The sequence below is a fragment of the Harpia harpyja genome, chromosome 19 (assembly GCF_026419915.1).
Source record: "Harpia harpyja isolate bHarHar1 chromosome 19, bHarHar1 primary haplotype, whole genome shotgun sequence".
NCBI classification, from domain to species: Eukaryota; Metazoa; Chordata; class Aves; order Accipitriformes; family Accipitridae; genus Harpia; species Harpia harpyja.
The window spans coordinates 6,914,765-6,925,791 of record NC_068958.1 but is presented as its reverse complement, the minus strand read 5'-3'; the positions used below and the strand labels follow the sequence as shown (position 1 = coordinate 6,925,791).

At 42.1% G+C, this 11,027-nt stretch overlaps 1 protein-coding gene across 5 annotated transcripts in view; it reads left to right on the top strand.

The window, feature by feature from the left end:
• The window catches only part of PHYHD1 (phytanoyl-CoA dioxygenase domain containing 1), a 12,935-nt gene extending 1,908 nt beyond the window's left edge, over positions 1–11,027 (top strand). The window contains exons 1-13 of one of the 5 annotated variants that reach the window (XM_052816030.1): positions 1,789–1,811; positions 3,628–3,824; positions 4,644–4,802; positions 5,260–5,265; positions 5,346–5,421; positions 5,552–5,599; positions 7,220–7,275; positions 7,461–7,523; positions 7,616–7,637; positions 8,007–8,135; positions 9,728–9,847; positions 9,993–10,119; positions 10,312–11,027. In XM_052816030.1, coding sequence (XP_052671990.1) covers positions 3,660–3,824; positions 4,644–4,802; positions 5,260–5,265; positions 5,346–5,421; positions 5,552–5,599; positions 7,220–7,275; positions 7,461–7,523; positions 7,616–7,637; positions 8,007–8,135; positions 9,728–9,847; positions 9,993–10,119; positions 10,312–10,357 — 1,017 coding nt within the window. In that variant the 5' untranslated portion in view covers positions 1,789–1,811; positions 3,628–3,659 and the 3' untranslated portion in view covers positions 10,358–11,027. Of the gene's footprint in view, positions 1–6; positions 1,812–3,627; positions 3,825–4,607; positions 4,803–5,259; positions 5,266–5,345; positions 5,422–5,551; positions 5,600–7,219; positions 7,276–7,449; positions 7,524–7,615; positions 7,638–8,006; positions 8,136–9,727; positions 9,848–9,992; positions 10,120–10,311 lie in introns of those variants that run through there. The other 4 variants (XM_052816029.1, XM_052816032.1, XM_052816033.1 and 1 more) reach the window with 4 other exon arrangements.

Sequence of the window (11,027 nt, the reverse complement as noted above, 5' to 3'; positions counted from 1 at the left end):
TCCAGCTATTGTGTAGGACTTTTGGTTTTTTCTACTCATCACATGAGTCCTTGTGGATTATGACATTCCTTTATGAATAAGCAAAAAGTAGATGTGCAGCAAAAGAGGTCCTGCTCAGTGACAAGCCTGGACTGCCTTATGTATCTCACCATCACTTTATAACAAATGGCTGAAACGGTTTATGTTGCCAAATATAAGACTGTTGGGACTATTGTCTACATAAACCTACAGAAACTCAGCTGGGTTTTCAAAATGCATATGTGCTCTCCTTTCCTAGGAAAGTGATAGGGACTGAATGAAGTCGATGGAGAAAACTGCCTGTTGCCATAGAAATAGTGTCTTCAGCCAACTGCTGGTAACAAATTAGTTAAGTGTGGTTCCTAGCTGTCTGCCTATCCTGTGCACTACTTTCTCAACTGAAAATGCTGGCAGATAGCATCTTTCCTAACTGAGCATGTACATGATGTGTTACAGAGAATCAGCCTGTAACTTCCAAAGACAGTTTGAGTTTGTGCAGCTCACTTATTGTATCAAAAGGTATTTCTCTTGTGTTTTGCCTTCCCTTGCTTCCTTTGTCCAAGACTACGTGACTGCAGTGACATTGGCCCCACTTCAGTGACAGAAAATGTGAGCAGGCTTGAAACAGGTGAAAGGTGGTAGTCTTAGATGCTGCTTATTGGCATTGATGAGTTTTAATGAAATGCTTAGCAGGACTGAACCAAGAAAGGAGAGGACAAAATGTTCCTGTCATCTGAAGCTCACTTGGACTGGAGCTCCTATTGGCAAGGATTTACCAGCTCTTTGAACAGCTGAGCAAAAAGAAAGAATGAAAGGTACCATCAAAGAAAACTGGTGCTTGCTGGATTCCTGCAGGACTTCACTACAGTGATGGGGAAAGAATCCAAGGGTAAAGAACTGGTCTGTCTTTGTTGGAAAAAGACTTTTAATTCTTGTAATTCCAAATTTTCTACGTAGCTCACTGAAAAGCGTAAAGATGCAATAGAGGCAGCTGGAACTATATTGGTTTTATTCTGGTAAAATTCTCTAGTCTGGCTGTACCATAAGCTTTTTACCCTGCTGATTTTTGAAGAAAGGAACCATCTTGTTTTTACCTGTTCATGACAATTCTCTTGATGGAAAATTACTGCATTTCTGAGGCTTCTGTTAGCTTGAAAGGACTGCCAATACAGGGAAAACAAAAGTATTCAAGTATCTATGCTGTTTTAAATACTAATGGACTATTTAATACCATCTAAATACTCATTATGGTTATTGTTGTTCTTGTGCTCCTTGTTTCTCATTAAATATGCTGTCACTTGTTGCTGATCATATCAAAGACTGCAGGAGAGGTGATAAGAGATCTAGCTGAAACTTTTGCTTACCTAATAACTGTGGCAGCTCCAACAGCAGCAATTTTGGTGAGAGTGCTGAGCTGTTTAAACTGGCTCTGGAGAACTGGCAAGCTGGCTTTGCTCCAAATGGTTTCAATAGGAACTCTTATTGAGGAGGAAATTAGGGTAATCGTGCCAGTCAAAAAGGCATTTGAAACACTTGTGCTTTGTCTGCTGCAGGGTTGTCCATGTTCCAGATGTCACTCCTGTACCTTTCATGCAGACATGGGATGGGCTTTGGCAGCCTCCAATGGAGTTTGCCAGAAGTGCAGTTTTCTTGCGGAGCTGGCAGGAGAAAATGTTGTTTAATAGTCTGCAAAAGAGCTCTTGGAGGGGAAGGAAGGGAAGGAAAAGGGGTTCATTTCCCAGCTTTGTTCGAGTACTTTCTACCTTCCTTATTTAAACTTACTGGAAGAGAAGGTATTTACAAAGATGACATCCTTCTCTGACTTTTTTGGGGCATTATGTGGTGGGGGTGGTTTTCCTCTTGCTGAAAAGGTCTTTCTAAGCCTCAAAATAGGAGCACATCTGGAGTGGCAAAGAACTGGAGGACTCCTAAGGACAGACACTGATGAATGCTCCTGTAACCAAGAGGGTTGCCTCTCCTAGTTTATGCAATCAGTTATCTTTTGGTACTTGCCGTGTTGTGTGCTGTGGTCTGCTGTTTATATTGCTCAAAACAATCCATAGAACAGGAAAGCTGTGGCTTACCGTCATGCGTATGAACTAAAACAGCTTCTGAAGTCATCATGTGTGCGTAAGGTGGGGAGTGGAGAAGATGACGTGCTAAATTGCTAAAAAAAAAAAAAAAAAGAGACTGGGAATGAGAAGTACATGACATTATGAATGACGGAGGTAACACAGAGGGACTGAGGAGTGGCATGGGAGTGTGTGTAGAAGGCATGTTTCTCCAGGATTGCTGTGTCCCAGTGAGGGGTGAGGTGGGTGCTCACGAGATCGACTTACAGGCAATATCTACAGCAGGGTTTTTTCCCACTGGTTACACATCTTCCTTAAAAACACTTCAGCTCCATCAGTTGGTGAGAGTCTGTTAACAGGAAGGAGGAACTACTTGATTATTTTGAGTTTTGCAGCATTGGAGGCTGATTGTTTCCACTCCACGTTTGTAGCCCAGCGATTAAAGTCTCTGGCAAAATTTAGCTTTTTAAACTACTGAATTCATATCCTCTTGTGTGCTGAGAAAAGCTTGAAAACAAGCTGTAAATGCTCAAAGAGATGTTTTCCAGTGAAAACGCTGAATTCCCTTTTCATTACAAAAAAAAAAAAAAAAAAGGAAGAAGACTTGAACAAGATGGGGAGGGATTTTTATCCAGAGTTTATTCCCTTACAGAATAGAGGACTTCATTTTTTTCAAACAACATCTTTTAAGATGTATTTTCAGTTGCTAGCAAATATACTTGGAAGTAAATACCTTCCCATAAGCATTTTGCACTCCTTCATTTTGTTAGGTTTTCTTTTGGCTAGGTGAGTGATGCATAAAACCGTCTCCATGATGTTATTTCTTTGTGGAGTGCTGCTGAAAGGATGTTTTCGGTGTTTCCCGCAAGAGCCAACACATTTTTCTCTGGAGAGAAAAATCTTCCCCAGGGATTCCTGTGCGAAGGGAAGGATGTGTTGGCGGGGAGCGCCACCGCTGGGCTGGCACCTGTCCTTCACTCTCTTCTGCCTTTTAGATCTAGTTTCTGCATTTTCTCTGGTTTGAACTGTGGCTTTGGGTTTATCTATTTATATGCACATTTGGAGCTGCAGGAGAGCGAACCGAGCAAGTGAAGGTGTAAATTGCCAAAGAGCAGCTGTGAATGAAAATAGCAGATATATTCTCTATGAATTTTACCAAACCCTCACGCTTTAGTCTGTTTGCCATCTCCTGGGTTGCTGAAGTCCCTTTCAGGTGAGTGTGCTGAAGTGCTGGCAGGACTTGCTGACTGAGCAAAAAGGGCTCTGTAGGAGCCTGAATTGCCACTTCAAATTTGTTTCAAAACTTTTAGATCTTTTCATCCCACTTGAATCTTATTTTACCGCCCTTATTTTACTACTGTGTTTACCAGCTTAACTGCTCTATTTTTTTAATCTGGGTTATTAATTAAAACAGTGATTCCTCCTTGGAGTTAAGAAGTGACTCAAGTTTGTGATTGCACTTGAGCAGAACGCTTGTACACTTTAAGTGGCACCAAGAGCCAAAGCAAAACTCTGCAGCCCTGAATGTCCCCACCAGGAACAAACAGCCAGAGATGGGGACAAAATTCGATGGTCCAGCTGTCCAGTGCTTGCTGTTATCACATGCTGGGAAAAGGATCACGTGAAGAGGCGGGGAATCAGCCCTGCAGAGCCTGCGTGGCATTGTGGTGTTGCTGGTGGGATCCTGGGAGCTCTGCCCCGATGGCGTTCGTAACCCAGCATCAGATCCAAAAGGTAAGAAACTGCACTCCGGGAAGGAGCGTGTCTGTAGTGCATGCAGGTGACACTACTTGTAAGATACGGTCACTACTAGTGAACCTGTGATCAGGTCTAGCAAAGATCTGCTTTACGAACGCTTTATATTCTTCTCAGCTACTTGTATTACATTCATTTTGAGTGTGTGAGGACCCTGTTGTGGCTACAAACTCTCCCAGAGGGCACCTTGTCCCACAGAGCTCTTGGAGGAATTTCTCTTGTGCCCTTCTGTCTCCGCTGCTCAGCTCTCATCCATGAACTTGAAATCTGCCTGTCAAAGGATAATCTCCAGGGTATTCTATATAAAGAAACAGTAGTGCCATCAGCATTCACTTCATTTTGTAAGGGATTGTGTAGTGAACTGTGAAAAACCACCCAGGGATTTTTCCCTTAGAGAAAATGCTTTCCAGCTGGTAAAGGAATCTCACTCTTATTTGGCATATAGGTATGACTATTCTCTTTGTGTTAGCAGGCTTTGTAATCTAAGAGTTGCTGGTTGCACATCTTAGATAAGATATCCTTAAACCAGTGATGATATCTTCTCTGCTTTGTGGACTGAGGGGTGGAGATATGTTGTTCTTAACTGTGTGGAATCTGAGCTTATTAACAAACTATCTTTTTACAATAGAAACCCCTCCTGAAATTAAAAAATTAAGAGCGTGTTGTCCAGCTGCAGAGCTGAAGCTGGGATGCTTTTCACACTGAACTGAGGCACAACAAAAGGCCAGAACTCGTCTCTTGCTTTGTGCTGCTTCCCCCAAGGAGTCTGGAGGAGAGCAGTCACCCCATCTCTTCCAGTTCCACGAGGATGGCTTCCTTGTCCTAGAGCATTTTTTCACTGCAGAGGAGTGTGACAGCATGAGGAATCAGATTCAAAGGATCGTAGCAGAGATGGAAGTGCCACTGCACTGCCGCACTGAGTTCTCCACCAAAGAAGAGGAGCAGCTCCAGGTGCAGGTACCGAGAAGGGCAGGGTTGTCCTGATCGAAGCACTGGAAGGAGAAAGGGAAAAGGCAAATAGCTGCTCAGGATTCACTCTGGGGGAACATGACTCTTTTTTCTAACTGAACATAACACTGTGAGAGGCATTTGCTCTCCAGCTTTCTACAAATGTTTGATGGTGGTCTTAGAAGGTGAAGGAGGAGAGGATGCGTGTGGCTCTGCTGTGCTTTCAGCCCCTACGCTACAGCCCCTGGTAGCCACAAGCAGCTCTCACAGATCACTTTGCACTTGTTCTGCAGACAGAAAATAGGTTATTTTCCAGGCAGGCAGCAAAAGAAAAGCAAGGGTAGCCTCTATGTGAGAGGTTCTTGTAAAGTCGTAATCAATGCCAAGACATTAGCATTCTAGAAAGCCTTTTTGAGTGATTTCTATTGATTCTGTTTTGTTTATGCTGCGGCTTGATGGGAAAAAGATGCAGGTGAGTATTAATGCTTTGACCGAAGGTTCGTTTATGTTTTTACAAGGATACTATCTTTACTGTGCTCTTATCCCTGGCAGGGTAGCTCGGATTATTTCCTAACCAGTGGAGACAAGATTAGATTCTTCTTTGAGAAAGGTGCTTTGGATGAGAGAGGTAAGCCCTGGCCTGAGTTAGCCACAGGGAGGGGACAGGAGAAGGCTGAATGAGGGATCAGGGGCCAGTTTCCAGCTCTAGGGCGATTCTCGCTTTGCAAACAATGTTAAATTCTGGTTTTGTTTCATAGGTAACTTTCTAATTCCAAAGGAGAAATCTGTCAGCAAGATTGGCCACGGTATGTTTAAAGGATGGGGTTTTGAGAGGGATGGATGAAAGGGATGTGGTTTTCAGACACAAGGATTTCTCCAGACCTACTCACTATGAATATGCTTGGCCATCTGAGTTGAAACCTTTCTGAGCAGAGAAGTGACTTTTTTACTCTTCTGTTGCTTCTCTGTGCATCCTGGGGATGACTGCATCAAATGTTGCAAAGCTCTCCCCCTCTTGCCATTATGGCCACACAGCTCCTGTCTTTGCAATCCCGGGCTGTTTTACTCTGGGTTTCTGCATGAAATTCTTCAATTTGATTTCTACGCATTGGTCTGCTTTTCCCCATGTTGCTCTGTCACTGTCTCTGTAATTCTCTCTGTGCTGCCCCTCACTCTGCTGTCAAAGGACTTAAAAATCTTCTGTTATGATCCTTTTCAAAAAACCCTTCTAGGAGGTTTTTCAGCTATGCATAGCACAGAGTCACTGACATGAGGAAGTTTGGACTTCAGCCCTTGTCTCTTTTATGTAAGAGACTGCTCTAACAAATTTACCACTGAAGAGTGGTCACATTTAGTACAGATCAAACTGTGTCTTGTGTCATGTGCAGTAGTGGGTTGCCAACACCGAAGCTGTCCTCCCTCCTTTGGTGTCACCAGCACCTTTTCTTTACCCTTACTAGTTTTAGTTTGACCTATGTTCTCTCTCCCACTTACTGGACTTGCATTTTGATGTCTTGTTTTCAAACAACACATGGAAAACAAGAGCAGGATTCACTGCATCTCCAAACACATGAACTCTGTTCAGATTAAACATCACTAAACTTGGAAATTCAGTACTGAGAGTTCTCGGTTCTTTGGTTTTCTCAGAAAAACACTCTCCCCTTCCCAGACCCCTGCCATTCTGTTATACTTCAGCTTTTCCCAGGGGAAGTGAAAACAACTGTAGATGCCTGCTGACTGAGCAATGTAACAATTCAAAAGGCTTCTCTAGACTTAATTTTTGTAATTATTCCTTTTGGTTGGGTCTTGCCTCATCCGTTGCTTGGGAGCAGCCCCTGCTGGACCCGGTCGTGTGTCCTCGTGACAAATTTGATCACGATGAGACGGAGGCATGATTCCAAGTCTTTGCTTTACAGTTTTGTCACAGCTGGGCTGTAGCAAGTGTCTGTGTGCAAACAGCTCTGACCTGCAAGCTGTGGCCCTCTGCAAAGGGCACCAAAGATAAGCCCTAGATCATTTTTGCAGTAATTACTTTTTTTGGTAGGTCTTAAGAACTGTGTTTTAAAAGGGTGAATTCACCTATGTCCTTCAGGGTCATGTATAGTGGTTGTTGTATTAGCATTTGCATAATATAATACTTAATCACATAATACTGAATTTTTGTTCACTCTTATACACTATTTTTTATATAGCTGCAGTTTGTGGCTAGTGAGTGATTATATTTTTGGTCTGTATAGGAGATTGTACAAATCTACAAGTGTTGAATCACCTTAGGCGTGATAAGCCATGTTCGCTCTTGGGAGGGATGAAAGTTTCTGGCTGCAATTTATCTTGCTTGGCTGTTGTCTCTGCAGCTCATCATTGAGAGCTGTCAAGTTCCCTTCTGTTAATGAAATCTTCAGTCTGAGCCTTTTCTTTCCCCTTAGCTTTACATGCTTATGATCCTGTCTTCAAGCAAATCACCCACTCCTCCAAGGTGCAGGTGAGCTGTTACTGTTTCCTAGAATGGCCTGGGGAAAAAAAAAAAAAAGGATAGTTAATCTTAATTTTCTAGACTCCCAAGGATAGTAATTTTGTCTGTAAAAGGAAATTTAAATATTGTCAAAGAATAATGCTTTATAGTGTGTGGAAAACAGCAAACATAAATCTTGAAAAGTTTTCTTGCAGGAATTGGGAAGAAAACTAGGCCTTGAGAGACCAGTAGTTGTGCAAAGCATGTATATCTTCAAGGTACAGTAATTCAAGTCTTCTTGTCCCACCCCCCCGTTAGGTGGGAAGCTGTGAAACTCTTCTCTTTGCACATCACCTTTCTTTCCTTGCAGCAGCCTGGCATTGGTGGTGAAGGTGAGATTTGTATTATCTCTGTATCACACTACACATAATACTCCTTTAGGAAAGGAATATTACCAGGAAAAAGGCTCAGAATCGGACTTAAGCCTGTGAGTTTTGTGGTCCAAACTTTCTTAAAATTGTTAAAAAGCATCCATGTTTTCCAGAAATGTTTCTACATCATATGCAGCTTGAACAAAGAGCTACTTTTACATTTGCAGCAGGCTGAAAGGTGGTATTTTTATGTAAGATTTAATATGTATGACAGATGGGTGGGCAGAGTAGGTCAGGTCAAGATGTCAGGGAGACGCAAGTCTGCCATCCTTCTAGTGGTACTGAATTCCTCAGGCATTAAAAGACCTTAATGACTGTGTCTCGTCGCAGTGACCCCGCACCAGGATGCCACCTTCCTGCACACAGAGCCTCTGGGCAGAATCCTGGGGTTCTGGATTGCCCTGGAGGATGTCACGCGGGAGAACGGCTGCTTGTGGTTCATTCCTGGCTCTCACACCAGTAAGAGTCGTGGTGTTTGGTGTGTGCTGTGAAACGTGTGCCATCTTCTTGCTTAAGGGTGGAGGGTGACACAGACCATGTTATGTTCTCTGCATTGCACAGTGCCTGCAGAACCACGCTACTGTCCTTGTTTGTCGAAAGGACAACTTTATTTACTGCAAAGATCTCCTCCTATGCTGTTGTCAAATCCACAACCACATTTTTCAGCAGGTTAACTGCTTCACTTTGCTCTTGGCCACTAGTCCATCAGATGAGCCTAATATAACAATATTTTTTAATAAAACAAAAAAAGGTGGTATACATGACTGACGCTGTTTAGTTTTAAATTGATACCTAGCTTAGAAACAAAGAATCCAGGGCACTGGGGAAAGGAAGGACAGTCCTCCTGAATTTTTATTTACTCCAGAATTTGTTAAGGTGAGGGCCATTAAAACTGCTCCTGAATCTTTTCTTTTCATTTCAGTATTATTTCAGAAGCTCCCCCTGCAAGATTCAGAGTCTTCCTTGCCAGGCCACTGAGATTTAAGACTTTAATGTAAAGAAGGTCTTAAACCACTGTGTCCTTTCTTCCTGTAGCAAAACAGGTCATTACTATATGTTGGTGCTCCTTCCACAGTTTTGACTGTAGCCTTGAAAATGTTTATCAAGTCTGATCTGGACTGCAAAGATTAATAATCCTTGTTTTGCCTTCCAGAGCAGGAATACACTGAGAAATCACTCAATCACACTTTTTTTTTCTTTTCTTTTTTTTTTTTCTTTTTTCCCCGTCTACTCACAAAACTGTTTCTTTTCTAGGTTGCATCCCCTTCACAAAGACCCCCTTTTTTTTGCTCTGGCCAATAAAATTTTTAGTCCTGACAGCCCTATGTAAGGGGAATAAAAATCCCCTTACACACAACTGTCAAATATTGGTCTGAATTTCAGTAAACAAGGAAAGCCTCCAAGTCTATGCAAGGATGACTTGGACACCATCCAAGCCATTGAAGAACAGTCAGTGTCCCAGGGGAACACACAGACAAAACCAGATCAGCACAGACTCACGTAATGGCCGTTGTGACAGATGGTAGTTGCTCTGTGTGTCACCACTGTTGAATTACCAGCAGAGTTTTCTGTTTTTCACTACCTCTAGGGCATGCTAATCAGCTTTAAACTGTGCTCACCTAAGCATTCACTCAGTGAGTGTAATCATAGTGCTCTTAAGATTTTAAGGCACTCATCCCTCATAAATTCTGGAGTCAGCTGCACTCTGATTGCAATTTATGCTCTTATAGAAAGGAGAAATGGACCAAAAGTTGGCTTTGCATAAGTGTATGATTATCTGTGTTCCTAAAGGGCTATGTTGCAATGCACAGAAAGAGCCAGAAAGGCAAACAGAAGGTAGTTGTTTATCAGTTTCTTCCACAGCTGGAAAATCCTAAATCTTTGCTTAATGGAAAAAACCCACCCAAGTTACTAAGGAAAAAATTGAATACAATATAATAATAAAGTTCTTATCATTGCCAAGAGAAATGACAGATATTGTTCCTCTGCTGTGCAGAATGTAGCTAGCTGTTTAATTTTTATGTGTGTTTGCTTATTCTGTGGATTTGCAGATGGAATTAGCCGGAGAATGGTCCGTGCAGCTTCAGGTACCTCAACACGTGTTGTAGAGTTTGTAGGGTCAGAGCCAGCCTACGATGACAGCCAGTTCAAACCTCTGCCTATAAGTAAAGGTAAAAACAACCCCCAAAGTCTGCTTTACAGCTCAAGAAAAAGGAGAACGCTAAAATTGTATTTTAACACTTTCAACTTCCCTTATATTTTAAAACTGGCACTCACAATTTGAAAAAAAGCAGTACGGATGTTTCTTTCAAACAGGTGGACTCATTCTCATCCATGGTGAAGTCGTCCATAAGAGTGAACTGAACAGCTCAGAGTCTTCTCGCCATGCATTCACCTTCCATGTGATGGAAGCCAAAGACACCAGCTGGAGCAAAGAGAACTGGTGAGGTTGCCATCCTAACAAGCAGCTGAGGAAACTAGAGCCTTTTCAATGCAATAGCCAGGATAAACTTTTATTGGTGGTCTTGCATGTCACAAGGTTCCTGTTGGTAGTACCTCAGTTAGCATTGATTTCATACCCATAGAACTGGAATAGCCTCTGAAGTTTTGTTTTTACCTCTTCCTTACTTCCTAGGCTCCAGCCAACTCCCGAACTGCCTTTTCCATCACTCTACACTTGAAGTTAGTGATTCGCTTCTGGAGTTAATAGCTGATCAATATTCCTTTCTGGTTGTTTGTTCGTGTTCCTTTTCAATACAACTTTCACTAGATCAGCTCTCAAGATTAATTTGTCCTCTTCTCAGAACAAGGACTCTTGACACAGCTGAACACACCTGCATTAGACAGAAGCTTCTACTTCAGCATGAGCCCTATGACTATGAGAATAGTCGCCCAGTCCTTTTGGTAAGGAAACTTCTTCAGTCTTGAGAATAGACCATTGAAGATCATTGCACCTTGATTGGGACTAGTTAAGAAGTATTGCTTCTTGCAGATACTCAGTATTTTCTTCTGTTTAAGTCAAGAGCTTGTCTAGTGCATTTCTTGGTTGTGGTGATCCCAGCAATGCAGGTGAATGTGTTGTGTGAAGATGGCTGACTTTTACCCTTAGGTCTCTGTCCTACTGTTTGAATAATAGTGATTAAACATAATCCTATTGTGGGCAAAATGAAGCAGGAAGTCTACTTTTATAATCAATCTTCTAAGTATTTCTAGCAAACTGCAGCTGAGTGTTTGATCTCTAGGTGTGTTGATTAAAAATATTACAGTTCTTAAAGAATCATGTTGAAATTATGAAAACAAAAAACCCCAATCAAACTCCTAACATTTAAATAAAAAAAATCAGAAATTCTC